This window comes from Canis aureus, chromosome 36 (assembly GCF_053574225.1).
Source record: "Canis aureus isolate CA01 chromosome 36, VMU_Caureus_v.1.0, whole genome shotgun sequence".
NCBI classification, from domain to species: Eukaryota; Metazoa; Chordata; class Mammalia; order Carnivora; family Canidae; genus Canis; species Canis aureus.
This window is the reverse complement of record NC_135646.1, coordinates 20,152,404-20,167,369: the sequence shown is the minus strand read 5'-3', so window position 1 is coordinate 20,167,369 and position 14,966 is coordinate 20,152,404. Positions and strand designations below refer to the sequence as shown.

Below are 14,966 nucleotides of genomic sequence, written 5' to 3'. Positions count from 1 at the left end.
TGTCTCTCATGAACAAATAAATAAAATCTTAAAAACAAAACAAAACAAAACTCATCTACTCCAGGGACACCTAGGTGGCTCGGTTAGAGAGAAAGAAGTCAGGAAAATGAGATAAGGAGTGAAGGGGGATGGGCAGGGTTTGCAATTTTTAAATACAGTAGTCAGAGACAATAACAGGCATATATACAAATAATAACAAAAACAAAAGACTGCTCATGTGTTACAGAAGGCCTTAGGATCCAATTCCTGTTCACCTTACTACAGGAGAGAAGTACTGGAGTCTTAGTGCCACTGTGATTCTCTGGAAGGTTGTCACCTTCTGCAGGGTCCTGTCGGCCACTGTAATACAACCCAGGCTGGAAGTCTTCTGTATCCACTAAGAACAGGGAATAATCCTGGCCGGCAGCGACACTCCAGACTCCATTTTCACTGCTCACCTGTAACGACAGCAAAATATCATCTGTCCAAAATGAAAGAAAGAATTAAGTAGAAATTCAGATCCACCAGAATGGAAATGTTAGTTTACTTTTTAAACAGTGTGGTGCAAAGTCATTCATATCTCAAGAGGGCAAACTTACTCAGTAATGTACCTGATCAACTGAGCACCCATGCAGAAATAAGAAGGAATCCTGTGTTCAGCTTTTAAATTTAGAACTAGATTGTCTTTAAAAAATCTGAAAAACTGGGATTTAAAAAGGAAAAAACATAGATCTAATTTTTTAATACTTATTTTTGGAAGTCTCTACAGGGCTTAGCCTGTACTACAATCAGGAGCCACAGAAACTTCTAGAGCCCTATTTGGACAATTAGGACTCACCTTTTTCTATTCACATTTGACTGCACAAAAATCAAGATGGAAAGTAAAAATTGAACAAGGCAAAATTCCATTCTAACCAGTTAAATCACTGGGTGCTAAATTCAGTTTTCCCACTTGGAACTCGCTGCCTCTCTGATGTGACTTCACTGTACCAACTCCCAGGACCCCTTAGAAGCCCGTCTCCAGGGATCCCCTAGACCAGTGGTTCTCAACAAGCAGTCTTTGCAGCAGCAGCAATCATCTACAACATGTTAGAAATGCAAACTCTCCAGGCCCTACTGGGGATGAAATAATCTGGTTTGACAAGCTCTCCAAATGATGCTGATGTGTGCAAAAGTTTAAGAAACACTGCCTTAAACCAATGGTTTTCAATCCTTAGGATTCCATGTAATGATTCAGGAGGCACCATGCAAAGGCAGGTGTCAAAGCTCTGCCCTCATTCCCCTCCATCCTTCAACTAAAGTAGTTCCATGTTTATCTGTTTTATGTTTGGGATACATGTAAGATTTCATTTGAAGAAAGTGTTCTGCTATGAAAACTACTGCCTCAACCTCCAGCCCCAGCTTTAGCTGTGACTTCTATACTGATAAGCAAAATCCCTCCTATCTGTTAGATTTTGTCTAGATAGACTCCAAATCCTAGGTGATTTGATGATTGTGTGTGATGCAAGCCTCTACTACTTTATAGTTATTCTTTCCTGGCATGACATTATCTTCTCAAATTCAGGCTATCCAAATAACTGGCTTCCTGCTAATTTTACAAAGAATGGATTAAAATGTTTCAGAAGACAAGAGTCTTTTCTCTTAGTCTCAATCAAAACTAATTCAGGTCTCATTCTACCCTGACTTTTAATTCACAAATTAAAATGACGTCAGAATGTTTTTCTTATCCTTCCCACAAATAAAAAAAAAAAACCTAAATCCTGATACTGTAATTTTTGTATGTACAGTTAATAAGTAATGAAACTAAAATCTTATTCTCTCTTGTCTGACTATATAGTGTCACACAGAAACTTGATTTCTCTATTCTATGTCACAGAACTTTCCTTGGTAAGAATAAATGAATGTTTGGGATGCCTGAGTGGCTCAGCAGTTGAGTGTCTCTGCCTTCGGTTCAGGGTGTGATCCCAGGATCCGGGATCAAGTCCCACATCGGGCTCCTTGCAGGGAGCCTTCTTCTCTCTCTGCCTGTGTCTCTGCCCCGTCCCCCTCTGTCTCTCATGAATAAATAAATTAAAAATCTTAAGAAAAAAAAAAGAATAAACGTATGTTCTACTTTACTGAAGTGAAAAACAAGAGACAATGATTTACCATATATTTTGTTACATAATATTAGTAATTGAATACCTTACCACTGAAATCTCTGTACTGAAAACATTTAAGATTGGGACTAGAAAGTAATAACTGTTGCCTAATGTTTTATTTAAGTCTTTCCCTCTCAGTAAAATGAAGTTCACTGGATGTAAAAAAGCATGTAAAAGTCTTATGAAGTAATGGATCACAGTGCACTCTGAAAACATGAATTACTACAATATGTACTGTCCAGAGTTTATACATGAATCATGTTCCTGAGGCAACTATCTTTTTTTAGTCTCTGTTGCTCTCAGTGGAGGAGGCATGTCTTGGGACACTCTGATACCAAAATCAAACTACAGATGATGAGCTCCATACTCCATTCTGTTAGGCTAGCGCCATGTGTACTCCTCACCTTCTACCCTATAAAAAAATACAAATTTTCTATCAGGAGCCAGTACTACTGATGAAAATCCAGAGGGTTGGGGGCAGGAAAAAAAGGAGTGAGAAACAGTTTTCTAGAACTGCATCAAGGGGACTAGAAGCTACTAATCTCTGAATAGCATTACATAAACTAAAACCAATTCATACAATAGCAAAGAAATCATCTATACTTTTAGCTTCACTACAGAAAATGAAAAGATTTACAAAGAGATTTTATTACTAGGACTATATATGTAAAAAAACAATGAAAACAAAACAAAAAAAATACTACCACCAAATGTTATGTAAAAGTCAAAGAGTAGGCATTATTTGGTAGGATAAAACTCAGAACTCAACATGATAGTCCTAGAAACATTTGTTTTAAGACAAAGAACTTTCATTTTTATTTTTTAAATAAAGGCAAAGGACTATGAATATTTAATGAACAAAAGAAATATAAACATCATTTAAAAAAGAACATTTAGCTTGAAAATAAAGGGCTTCATGGCTTAAAAAAAAACTTTTAAGTATATCAAAATATAGAATTCTCTTAATTTTTTCAAACACAAAATGGAGAAATAAATATAAAGTGCAATAACCTAAAATTCTGAAAGAAGTTGCTATAAAAATCAAGTTCTCAAAAATACCTTTGCAAGACGAGGAACTGTTGTTGGAAAATCATAATGTCCAAGTTGACCAAAAGTATTGCTACCCCATGAGTAAACCTATTAGAAAATCATAGGAAAATAGGTTAAGAGTTGTGAATCTGAGTTTGCATGTCATTTCTGAACTTCTATAACAACATATACATACATGTGTATACATATGTGTATACATACACACATATACCAATAGTTACACATACATTATTTACATTCTTTAAAGTAAGATACTGAGAAAATTCATTTTAAACAAGACCAGAGATAATCACAGTACACAGGAAGATAGAGTCCAAGAGTTTACAATAACTACCATTTCTCAGGTGTTTACTATCTGCCAAGCACTGTTCTTAACACTTCCTTTGTATTAATTAATGTTTCATTCTCATGACAATCCTTTCTTAACAGGTAAGAAAACTGGCTCAGAGAAGTCACAAATTTATAAGTGGCAGAGCCAGGATATAATCCCAGGAATTATCCTATACTGCTTCTTACAAAGAAAGTGATAAAAAAGAAAGGTAAGTGCTAAAAAGAAAAATTGATCATGACTCTTTCTAGAGATAGGAGTACTGTGAAATGACTAAAACACTTTTCACATACAAAGAGTTATTGTGGGTGAAACACAGCAAGTACCTATGCTCCACTACAGTCAAAAGAAACTAGATGACAGTGACCACGATTAATGAAAGTAGTTTTGTTTCTTCTGGTTTTAAAAGCAATGCATGGTCACTATACAAGACTGTCACAGAACAAAGAAATGAAAAGAAAGTGAAAACAACTGATAAACAGATCACTTAGAGACATCTGCTATTTTGTTTTGGGAACACACACATACATACTTCTAGAAATTTTAATATCTACTGTATATAATGTAGACACAAAATGTAAAAAAAAAAAGAGACTATACTAATTTTTGTCTTGCGACCTAATGTTTTTCTTTAATGCTATTTCCTGAAATTTTTCAATGTCAATAAGTACAGAGCTATATTATTTATTTATTAGAAAGCATGTGAGCAAGTGGGAAGGTCAGAGGAAGAGGGAGAGAGAGAGAATCTTAAACAGGCTCCACACCCAGCACAGAGCCAGACATAGGCCTCAATCTCACAACCCTGAGAACATGACCTGAGCTGAAATGAGTCAGAGAGTTAGTTGTAACTGTAACAGCTTTTTTCCCTAAGTACGTTTTTTGTTTTGCCATATATATATATATATATATATATATATATATATATGTAAAAGTTAGCAATTTTTATGTTTATTTTATGTGAATATATTTAAAAACAACTTAGGGGCACCTGGCTGGCTTAGTCCATAGTGTGTGACTCCTGATCTCAGGGTTGTGAGTTCCAGCCCCAAGCTGTGTGTACAAAAATTAAATCTTAACAAAAAAAACCTTAAAACAACTACTTTATGTATTTAGATGTATAATGTATGCAGGCTTTATGTATCTGGGTGTGGTTTTAAGTGATTCTGAAGGTCACACTGAGGTCCCATTTTAAGAGAAATACCTTTTGTTTTCTTTTCTTAGTATCTTACTTACAGATTTTTTTTCAGCAAAAAACAAATGAAAATTCATTAATACCAAAAAAAAAATCATCAATACTCTGGAAAATCTTGAATTTTATTTTTCAATATGAACACATTATGGAAACCTTCATTAAGCAGATCAGTGTTGACTCTACGTACTATTTACTATCCCACGTGTGACTTTACCGAGTTACATAATTTCTCTAAATCTCCCTTTCTTCATCTGTAAAACAGGAATAATACAATGCAATGTAAAATATTAGAAGGATCAAGTAAGATATGGTTTTATTGCCTGACACATAGCAAACACTCAATAAATGAACGTCCAATCTGGTCATGTTAACCTTCCACAAAATTAAGATAGCTTTTAACAGTTTGTCTCCTACCTGGGATTTCGCAGTAAGTGCAAGAGAATGGTAACCACCTGCCTCCAGATAGATTACTTCTTTACCATCCAGACATTTTACACACAGTGGTTGAAGCCTTAAAGAAAAACATACACATACAAACTCAATGTAAGAAGGCTCAAAAAAATCATGACCTTTTTCAAATTACAGAATAAGTACTTTGAAGTAAAAATAAACATTTCAAAAGAAATCATTAAAATAAAAATATTGAATATATATTCAACTTACTACTATTATCAAAAATTTTGGATGATTATTAATTTAATCTTTGTCAACCAGTCATTAGCAACCATAATTCAGAATCTGTTAAGAATCAAAACCTGCTGATTCATTTTGGCAGAGAGTATTCTTAAGACACAATGAACTATAACCAGAGAGAGAAGTCTTTTTGTCTGTCTGTTCATTTAATGTCTTCACTTTGCTAAGATGAGAGACACTTGCATTACCTGGCTGTTTTAGATAATCATTCCATTACAAACCTTGACAAATATCTAATTTTTTATATCATGAGTTCTTATGCAAAGCAACAGTTTTTACTTGATGTGCATTAATGGTTTAATATTGCTATTACAGTTATTTTGGCAGCCACAGAAGGACACCTTTCAGGTAAAAAAAAAAAAAAAAAATGTTGGCTCTTTTATTAAAGTAAAACAACTGAGCTATTTAAGTGTCTCAATAAAATACAATCTTATCCCAAACATCCCTCTCTGTTCCAAGATGAATATGCATCAAAGAAGAGATGGAAGGTACACCATAGATACTTAAGTCCTTTATTATCAGGTACAAATTCAAAACTAATGTGACAGATCTGTTTGGTTTTTTTAAATCCATGTTAACGATTTAGAGTCTTTCACAGGAGAGAGATTTATGTGTTAAAGCCAACTGCTAACAGTAAATACAGGCAACACTCACCTCGGCAGAACATCACCATGACCCAGCTGTCCTTCCTTCCCTTTCCCCCAGGTCCACACTTCTGTTCTAAGAGAAGGCAGGAGTGCATCTGCTTCTCCGCTGTATGTGGGTGTCAGAACCACTGTCCGAGTTTTTACCCGAGCAGCTTTTCTTAAGAGCCTGGGGGAAACTGAAAACAAGCCAGAGATGGAATGAAGGAGTAAGATGGGTGAGATAAAAAGATATCATTTTGACCAATTGTTGATTGTCAAAGAAATACACTAACACGGTATTTGTGAAGCATATTCTATAGGTTTTCTGGAAAAACGGGGATTTAATAGTGAGATGAGTTTGCTAAATGCTGCCTACTACATTCTATCCTCCATACTATCTGCCCTGTAGATTCACACACATTAGCATGCTAAAGGCCCTGACAAGTCCTGCAATTAAAAGGCCTATTTAGATTTGTTTAACTCAGCTCCATTTCCAAAGCACTTGGCCAGAGAATCCCTTTCTGTATAACACTTATGTTATATAGAATGTCTATATGACATCCTATGGAACTTGCATTCTAAAGAATACGCTTAACAAAATACTGCACTAGGGCTGAGAATTTTTTCACTTCAAAGCAGAGTTAAGTCTTTCCAAGTCAAGATCTATGTTCAAACATTGTAAATATTATAATAAAGGACTTATTTTAGATATAAAATTTTCTAGTTTTTTTTAAGATTTTATTTATTTATTCATGAGACAGAGAGAGAGAGAGAGAAAGTAGAGACACAGGCAGAGGGAGAAGCAGGCACCATGCAGGGAGCCCGACGTGGGACTTGATCCCAGGTCTCCAGGATCACGCCCTGTGCTGAAGGCAGTGCTAAACCACTGGGCCACCCGGGCTGCCCAATTTTCAAGTTTCCATGGTGGGGAAAAAAAGATTATGAATGGGAAGCACTAAAAAACTTATGAATTTTGCCTGCCTATTTCAAATTATTTTATAGAGGACTTAAACAATGTTTTAAAAAATCTTTTATAGCATTCAAAATTATAATAATGGCATACAATACTATGTAAATCTTGTACATTGATTTGGTGGCAGGATATGTTTTGAAGAAAATCATCAAATGTCACTAAGTGCAGAGTTGGTCATTAACTTGAGGGCCACAAAAAGGTGATCATCACTAGCTACAATCAGTATCTTTTCTGGTAAGCGTGCCATCCATTTGTTCATATAGACACTCAAATAAACCTACTTGAAGTTCCCTCAAAGACATATTTCAGATAATTTTAAAAGAGAGAAAGAAAAAGCGTGCACATAAAACTAAGTAAAATTTAACCAAAGGAAAGAAGTCTGTTAGTGGGATTGTACATTTCAATGCCCCAATGACATGACAAAAATCAATATTCCACACATTGGTGGTTCCAGGAGATCTCAAATATATTTATGCTGAAAATACTAAAGGACATTTCAGAATAAGAAAATTTTAGCACAAAGTTCTCCTTCAGACTTAAAAGAATACATAGGCTCTCTTATTAACACATACACACACTAAGGACTAAGGGTTTTATTTGCAAGCTGAAAATCTAGTGGCAATGAGAATTAGAAGGCAGAATAATGGAAGTGCTCAGTGGCACAACAGTGTCATAACTAAGTAGAAGTGCAAGGTAGGATTCCTAATTTTAAAGCTTTGCACAAAATGATGTAACCATAGACCATAGGTCAAATACAGCGCACTGACTGTTTTGGTAAATAAAGTTTTGTTCGAATATATATATATTCGAACAAAATATATATATATATAGCCTTGCTCATTTATGTATTATTTATGGCTACTTTTAAGCAACAATGGCAAAGCTGAATAGTTATATAACAGAGACTGTATGGCCCACAAATCATATTACTTTTGCTCTTTACAGAAAAAGTTTACCAATTCCTGGTCTAAATCCAATGTTGCTCAAACTTTAATGTGTACACCAGTCACCTGGGGATCTTGTTATACAACACCTACTCCAATTCAGTGTTTGGAGTGAAACTGGAGATCCTGCATTTCTAACAAATTCCCAGATACTGCTGTTGTTTCTGGTCTGTAGGTCACAGTTCGAGAAACAAAAGTCTAGATGACTGAGATTCCTGAACCAACTGAGAAATGTTGAAGAACCAACTGGGTAAGAACCGTAATATTCTAAGAAGTTTGTTGCTAATTGTATCAGAAATGAACTTTCCTTTTATTGAAGTTTAAAATTATCTCCACTTTCAGGCCAAATACAGTAAATCCCCCACTTAATTAACAAAGGTCACATCCATGACTTCATCACTCTTCATCACTACAGGCCCCAACTATCATATAAGGAGGCTGTTACTACATTCCAGAACAATATAGTAAGATTCATAGTAAGGTACAGAAGCAGAAGCAACCATCACAGAAAAGTTAGGTTCTACAGTTATTTTTAAAGCAGGGAAAACATGTAACTTTCTTTTAAAACCATCTACATGACCAAAATTAAATAAATTTTGATATCTGAATATGTCAGCGTTAGCAATTAGGAAAGCTACCAATTTATTATAATATAATACATGATGTCAGGAGCATTTTGGATTTACCAAAAGTCAATTCACCTGGCTATTTCCTTACCTTGGGACAACAATCCAGGGAGGGAGAGTCTTCGGCTGCCTCCCTCTGATTCCTCTTCTCGGATATCCACGAGACTTGAACTTTTCTTTCCTTGCATTGATTCCTGTTTAACCTGTTCTTCTCTGCTATCTTTCAGACCTTCTGGGCCTATGGAACTACTGCCTGCCTGAGTTCCAGGTTCACAAGGGGCCGTACTATAAAAGTTCATAACTTTCTTAAGAGACAAGGCCCCAGCTTCATATGTAGCAGCCACTCTCACACCAACAGCAGATGCACAAGAGACTACTAGGCTGTTTAGGGCTGAGGTGCTTGTGGTTGGTGGACTGTGAAGATTAGGAACTGCTTCTTCTACAAGAGGCTAAAATATACACACAAAAAAGTATATAAAAATATGATCCCTTATACAACAAGCAATCAACAAAAATAAAGTTTAACAAAAACCGTCACTACTTACAAATTTAAGATTCTAAAACAAAGGTCTCTTTATCTTCAACTTAAAGACGTCCCCTTTTAGTACAGGATTTAACACATTATATGGAAATGAGTACTCAAAATACAGTTCCTTATCAGAAGTATTTCCTTTTGAGTATTGTGTTTTTCCATGCTATTCAAAAATAACCCCCAGCTGCTTTAATAAAATTAAGCACAGAAGGGGAGAGGGGAAGAAAGGTCTGGAAAACCTAGCCTTTAAAACAAGGTGTACTGTGACAGCCCGGGATATAAGCTTGAAAAGGCTAATGATACATAAGATAAATAAAGTAGTATTATTGATTGCTTATTAGGAAGATTTACACAGACTGATACTAAGAAATACCGGGAAAAAAAATTTTTTTAAATGCTTTTCCTAAAATATTTTATAAATGGTAATTTAGATATAGCATATACAGACAGACCTCTGATCTGTCTGCCCCCAAGTTATGTTCTTAAACTGAAGTGTTTCCATTGCCTCATGAATGTTATTCTCCATGACTCAGAGGCCATGTAAGCTGAAGGATTACTTGGCTCTCATTATGACAGAGTAAATGTGGTAGGTTTAATAATTAAACATTTGGGACCAATGTTCTTTGTGGCATTCATAGCTATATTTGAAAGTCAAACTGAAGTTTTCTAAAATCTTAGTAAAAAATCAGTTGGAACTCACTCTGAGCAGTCAAGCACCACTGTTTACTTAAAGGAAAGTCATTAAATGTAACTACTATAAACACAAAAAAAGCTTTTAGCTTATCAGCATAGGTCATTTTGAAAAATTCCCTTCCTATATGGTGTCCAAAGGTCCCAAGGGGTATATATACATTCCTTAATTTGTCCTGAATTGAAAGCCATAACAAAACAAGTTTTTTGACATTGACTTCTGATTCTCTTAAAGGAAATAACTCCTGTTTCCTGCACAGGAAACACTACCTGAACTGTAGTGGGTACTCAATACATTTTGTTGAATTAAATACTAAATTCAGAGAAGCAAATGAGTCTTTAATTAAATATTCAACAAAACAAATATACCATATCAAGCAAAAGATAAATACAAATCTATTAATCCCTTGGCAATACAGTTCCTGATAACTTGTTAAGAACTAACGTCATTATTTTCACCCTTTGTGTATAAAGGCTCATAATAGAAACAGCGAATGATATTTATGGGTGAATATTTTAGGGGGTTCTTACCAATAGATAAAAAGAAAGTCACAAAATTCTACCTTCAATAAACTTTAAATTATTGTTCTTACGGGCTGTTCTACTTAATTGTTTAACAATACATAAAATAAATAAATCAACAAAACAAAAATACATAGCCAGCAATTTTGATGAAAGACATAATTTTAGGAGTCCCAGTTAAGCAATAATTAAATTCAATTATAAGATATATACTTCATTGCCAAATACTATGGTTTATTTCACAAAAATGAGATACTCTTTGTTATTTTTGGCCAGAGGAAAAAAACTTTGTCCTAGACTACATAAATTCCTAGTGAATTAAATGTCTGATTGAGACATTATTTAGAAAAATTGAATTATACTTAGTATAGACAGACATTGTCAAAAATTAGCATAGGCAACAAAAAATTTACATGTTTAACAAAATAAATCCACAGGACAATGTAATTTCAATAATATCTATTAATCAAAAAACTGTATACAGTGAAGTTTTAACTTCAAATTTAATTAGCAGAATTGACTTCTAAAAAGTCAAAGTCCAGGGATCCCTGGGTGGTGCAGCGGTTTGGCGCCTGCCTTTGGCCCAGGGCGCGATCCTGGAGACCCGGGATCGAATCCCACATCAGGCTCCCGGTGCATGGAGCCTGCTTCTCCCTCTGCCTGTGTCTCTGCCTCTCTCTCTCTCTCTCTCTCTGTGACTAGCATAAATAAATATTAAAAAAAAAAAAAAAAAGTCAAAGTCCAAATTTCTGATAAGCATGTTCAAGTCTAAGAATGTTCTATGTGCATTCCTATTAAATCATTATTTTTGTTTTGTTTAGATTCTAATAGTATCTTTCTCCAAACAGCTTAATCTTAATTGAAAAATAAAATCAGATATCCACAAGGTTCAATGAGTTAACTGTGAAATAAAAACTATTTCTAAAAATACCTCTAAGCCATGTTCTCATCCTGACAGAGTGAAAAACAAGAATAAAGTATCAAGAGGTATGTGGTTTCAAAAACCTGAAAAAACACCACAGGACAGTTCTTTGATGATTAGAGGTTTTTGGTTTTTTCATTTTCTTATCTTAGAGTGTTGGTAAAAGCAAAACTGAAAGGCTTACATGAAGAGTAAAAAAACAAATTATCCTTTTAAAACAATTTGTTTTAATCAGAGAGACTCAAACTTTACTGTCTGCTTCTGGCAAACAGCTTTTCTCTACAAGTTTTCAAAATGAGAATAGCTTAAATAAGATGAAGAAAATATTAAGCCCCTGCCCCACAACAAAGCCCAGTAAGGACGACAGGTACAAGCTGGAAAAACTTTAAACAATATTTAACACTAGGAGGTATTTTTTAGGTCTGTCTCCCGTTGAGGGATCTATCACATAGCAACCTTCCCTGATTAAAAAAAAAGGACTACTCTCTAAAGAATCCGGAGTGGTACAAATACAGGTGAGACAAATCTTTGCAAATATATAGTTATATTAAAAGTATTCAGGAAAAAAATAACAGCATTCAGGAGCCCACCAAAATTTAGAACATTTAGCCATGGGAAAAAAGTACTAGAAAAAATGAGATTTTGCTATTGATAAAAGAAGCCCAGTATAACATCTTTCAACATCTTCAAGGGCAGAATTTGAACATAAGGAGTAATTTTGAATTAATCCAGGTTTTCTCTTATCTAGGATTACATGATAAAACAGATTTATAGTCAAACTCAAGCCTAAAGCATTTTAAAGTTGCTAAAGAAAAACTCGTAACACCAGAAATACCTTTATATTATAAAATTTAGCAGGTACCTGAGATGGCATTGGCTTTTTGCCGTTCTCTGAGTTGTCTCTTACTGAATGATCTGACAGTTTTTGCATGTACTCATTTACTGCCTGAGTATCAGGGTATGATGGTATATTTTGGGCAGAAGGAATTTCAGTTGTTCCCATGATTTCTTGTTGGGAGGATATGGCATCACCACCCGTGGTCTGAACATTTCCAACGTTTGTATCAGTAGCAACAGGCAGCTCATTTTCTACAAGCGTGTTCTCGAATACTTCTTGATTGTCAAGGGTTTCAGTGGAGGGGCTGATGGCAGTGCTGGCCTGGTTTTCTGCCTGGGATTCTGACAGTGTCACACCTAATGGGCAACAGTGACTGTCTGATATAATCACATGGTCTTCTTTGTCAGTCATGGTAATCAAGAGTTGGCTGCACTGGTTGCATCTTTCTGGGACTGGCTTCAGATCCTGGGAAGGGAGGCACTGTACAAGTGCTAAGCTGTGGAACGCACCACAGGCAACTTGTAGCACTACTCGCCCAGCAAGATGTTCCACCTTTTGTGGCTTTGTCACCGGGAAGGTAGTGGTAATGAGACCCAACTGACAACCGGTACCCCATGCCCAAATCTCTCTGCTTATTGATAATGCCAGTGTGTGCTCCTCACCACATGCCAACTGCAAAATCCTGACTGCTAACAAAGAACTGGTCTCAGAATCAGAAATGCTGACAGGATTTGGTTCCGGAACATACTGCTGGTTAGCTACTGCACACTGGCCTGCAGAGTTCTCCCCCCACATGTATGCTACACCACTTTCTGTTACTGCTCCATTGTGGAAACTCCCTGATGCCACAGTAACGACAAATTGCCCTATCAGGGCATTTTCTAGAATAGGGCAACTCGGACAAATCTCTGCCGGTTCACTTCTCCAGGGAAGAGTCCCAAAGCTGTAGACCTCACCATCTGAAGATTAAAAAAAAAAAAAAGGAGGGAATTAGTGAATTAACTAGAAATCTTATCAGCAAATCTCTAGTCCCTCTATATTTAACAAAATAGGGCTGGTTTTGTTTTAATTTTCAAAAGCACAGTTGTAAAGATTTTGGTTCAAGCATATTATGTCTCACATTTATTCATCTTTTAACAAACACCATCTTTTAAGATTCTGAAAAATAGTGACCACTTCTACCAACTGCAGGAGGCCACTTTCAAATGAAGGGTTATTGCTCCTTTCCTTCAGCTTCATCCTGCCAAGTCCTACATGGATCCACTACTAATGGCTATCATTGTAGGCTATTACAGGAGATTTCAGGTGTTCAAAGACAAAATAATGACCATGATAAGATAAAATGAGCAAAGGATAAAATAGACACATGCTAATATCTGTAACATTCACTGCTTCTTTTAAGTCAGAGCAGCAGAAGATTATGCAATAGCATAAAAATATTAGAGATTCATTTTGGCCAAAACTAAGAAATCACGTTTACACTTCCAGGTTGTAAGAAAGCACCAGTGTTAACAAGACATGGCTGTCTTCCTGATGTATACAATTTTATGTATAATTTTAAATGTTATATATAATACATACTGTGTACTATATAGGGTTTCTGAAGTGTCATTTGTTTAAGAAACATATCACCATAATGAAACAACAAAGCGAAAAACCCAATAAAGCTATGACTGGCTAGCTTTAGAATGAAGGGCAACTGGGTGGCTCTAGCAGTACGATGGAAGGTGCCAACGAGTTGGGCACATGAAAGATAAGGACTTGTTTCTGTCCATGTGTCCTACCAGGTCATGATCTCACTGCACCACTGTGGCAGTTTGAGGACATATGCATATGGCCTGTGCTAGCTAGCTATGAAACTCAAATGGAACAAAGACTTGGACATGAGTTTTGAAAAAACACTCAGACACATCTACTACCCCTTCTTTTCCATATGACCAGAGACGACTCCTTTTTTTTTAAAAGTAATAAATAATGGAGTAAATTTCTAGTAGTCTTTTCCCCACAAAGAAGCACCTGAGCTGATGATGAAAAAAATACATTATCTTTGGCCTATTATACACAGCAAATATATTTATAAACTCAAGTGAACTATCCAGAACATCTATGTAAGAAAGAACACAATAGTGGCTAAAGGGAAGACATGAGCTTTTCTTAGGGAATTCCCAGTTTGGATAAAGAGCGCTGAGAAAATAAGCTCGTTGGTTAAGATCTTTTAAACGTTTTTCCCAAAGGATACAGCAATATACACTTGCAACAGCTCACCAACTCTTTCAATGAATATCATTCCACTAGAGAGAGAAATAGTACAAAGAAATGGATATTTAGACAACTCCTCTCTTTTTTACACCTGGAGTACCTCAAAAATAGTGATTCAGGGAAGTGTCCTCCCAGAATCATGAGCTGATAGTCAAAGAGACAAGCTTGAAACTTTCGAGCATTCATTCCATCAGTAGAAAAGATAGCACTGGAGATCTTTTTGCCATTTCAAACTACACACTTATGTGAGATGAGATTTTTTTTTGTAGCTTTGATACTTAAAACCAGGATGCTGTGTAAACATGAACAATTATATATTTTTTAAATGCTTTCCCTCAGGTATCCCATCTTAGGTATGATTCTAGATGTTTAAAGTCATGTTCATGAAGGGATCCTAAATATCTTACTGAAGGGTAAATAAAATAACAGAATTCCACTTATATATGTCTGCGAATGATGTATTTTGAAATCCGTAGAGCAAGGATTGACTAAATATGGTTCACATTTTTACAATAATGCTTTTTCCAGTTCTGGCCTAATAATAATAATATTACTATACTATTATTATTATGTAATTACTATAAGAATATTATTCTATATTATTATAATAAAATATACAATAATAAAGAGGCTGGAAAGAAATCCATGTTT

At 35.4% G+C, this 14,966-nt stretch overlaps 1 protein-coding gene across 4 annotated transcripts in view; it reads right to left on the bottom strand.

The window, feature by feature from the left end:
- Window positions 1-14,966, bottom strand: part of ALS2 (alsin Rho guanine nucleotide exchange factor ALS2) — a 70,787-nt gene that overhangs the window by 39,667 nt on the left and 16,154 nt on the right. For all 4 annotated transcript variants that reach the window (XR_013373121.1, XM_077885374.1, XM_077885376.1 and 1 more), the window contains exons 4-9: window positions 12,081-13,015; window positions 8,644-9,001; window positions 6,038-6,206; window positions 5,105-5,201; window positions 3,180-3,257; window positions 255-437 (exon numbers count right to left, since the gene is read on the bottom strand). Coding sequence is in view for 3 of the 4 variants with exons in the window: in XM_077885374.1 (XP_077741500.1) it covers window positions 255-437; window positions 3,180-3,257; window positions 5,105-5,201; window positions 6,038-6,206; window positions 8,644-9,001; window positions 12,081-13,015 (1,820 nt within the window). In the remaining variant the exon portion in view is untranslated. The remainder of the gene's footprint in view (window positions 1-254; window positions 438-3,179; window positions 3,258-5,104; window positions 5,202-6,037; window positions 6,207-8,643; window positions 9,002-12,080; window positions 13,016-14,966) is intronic.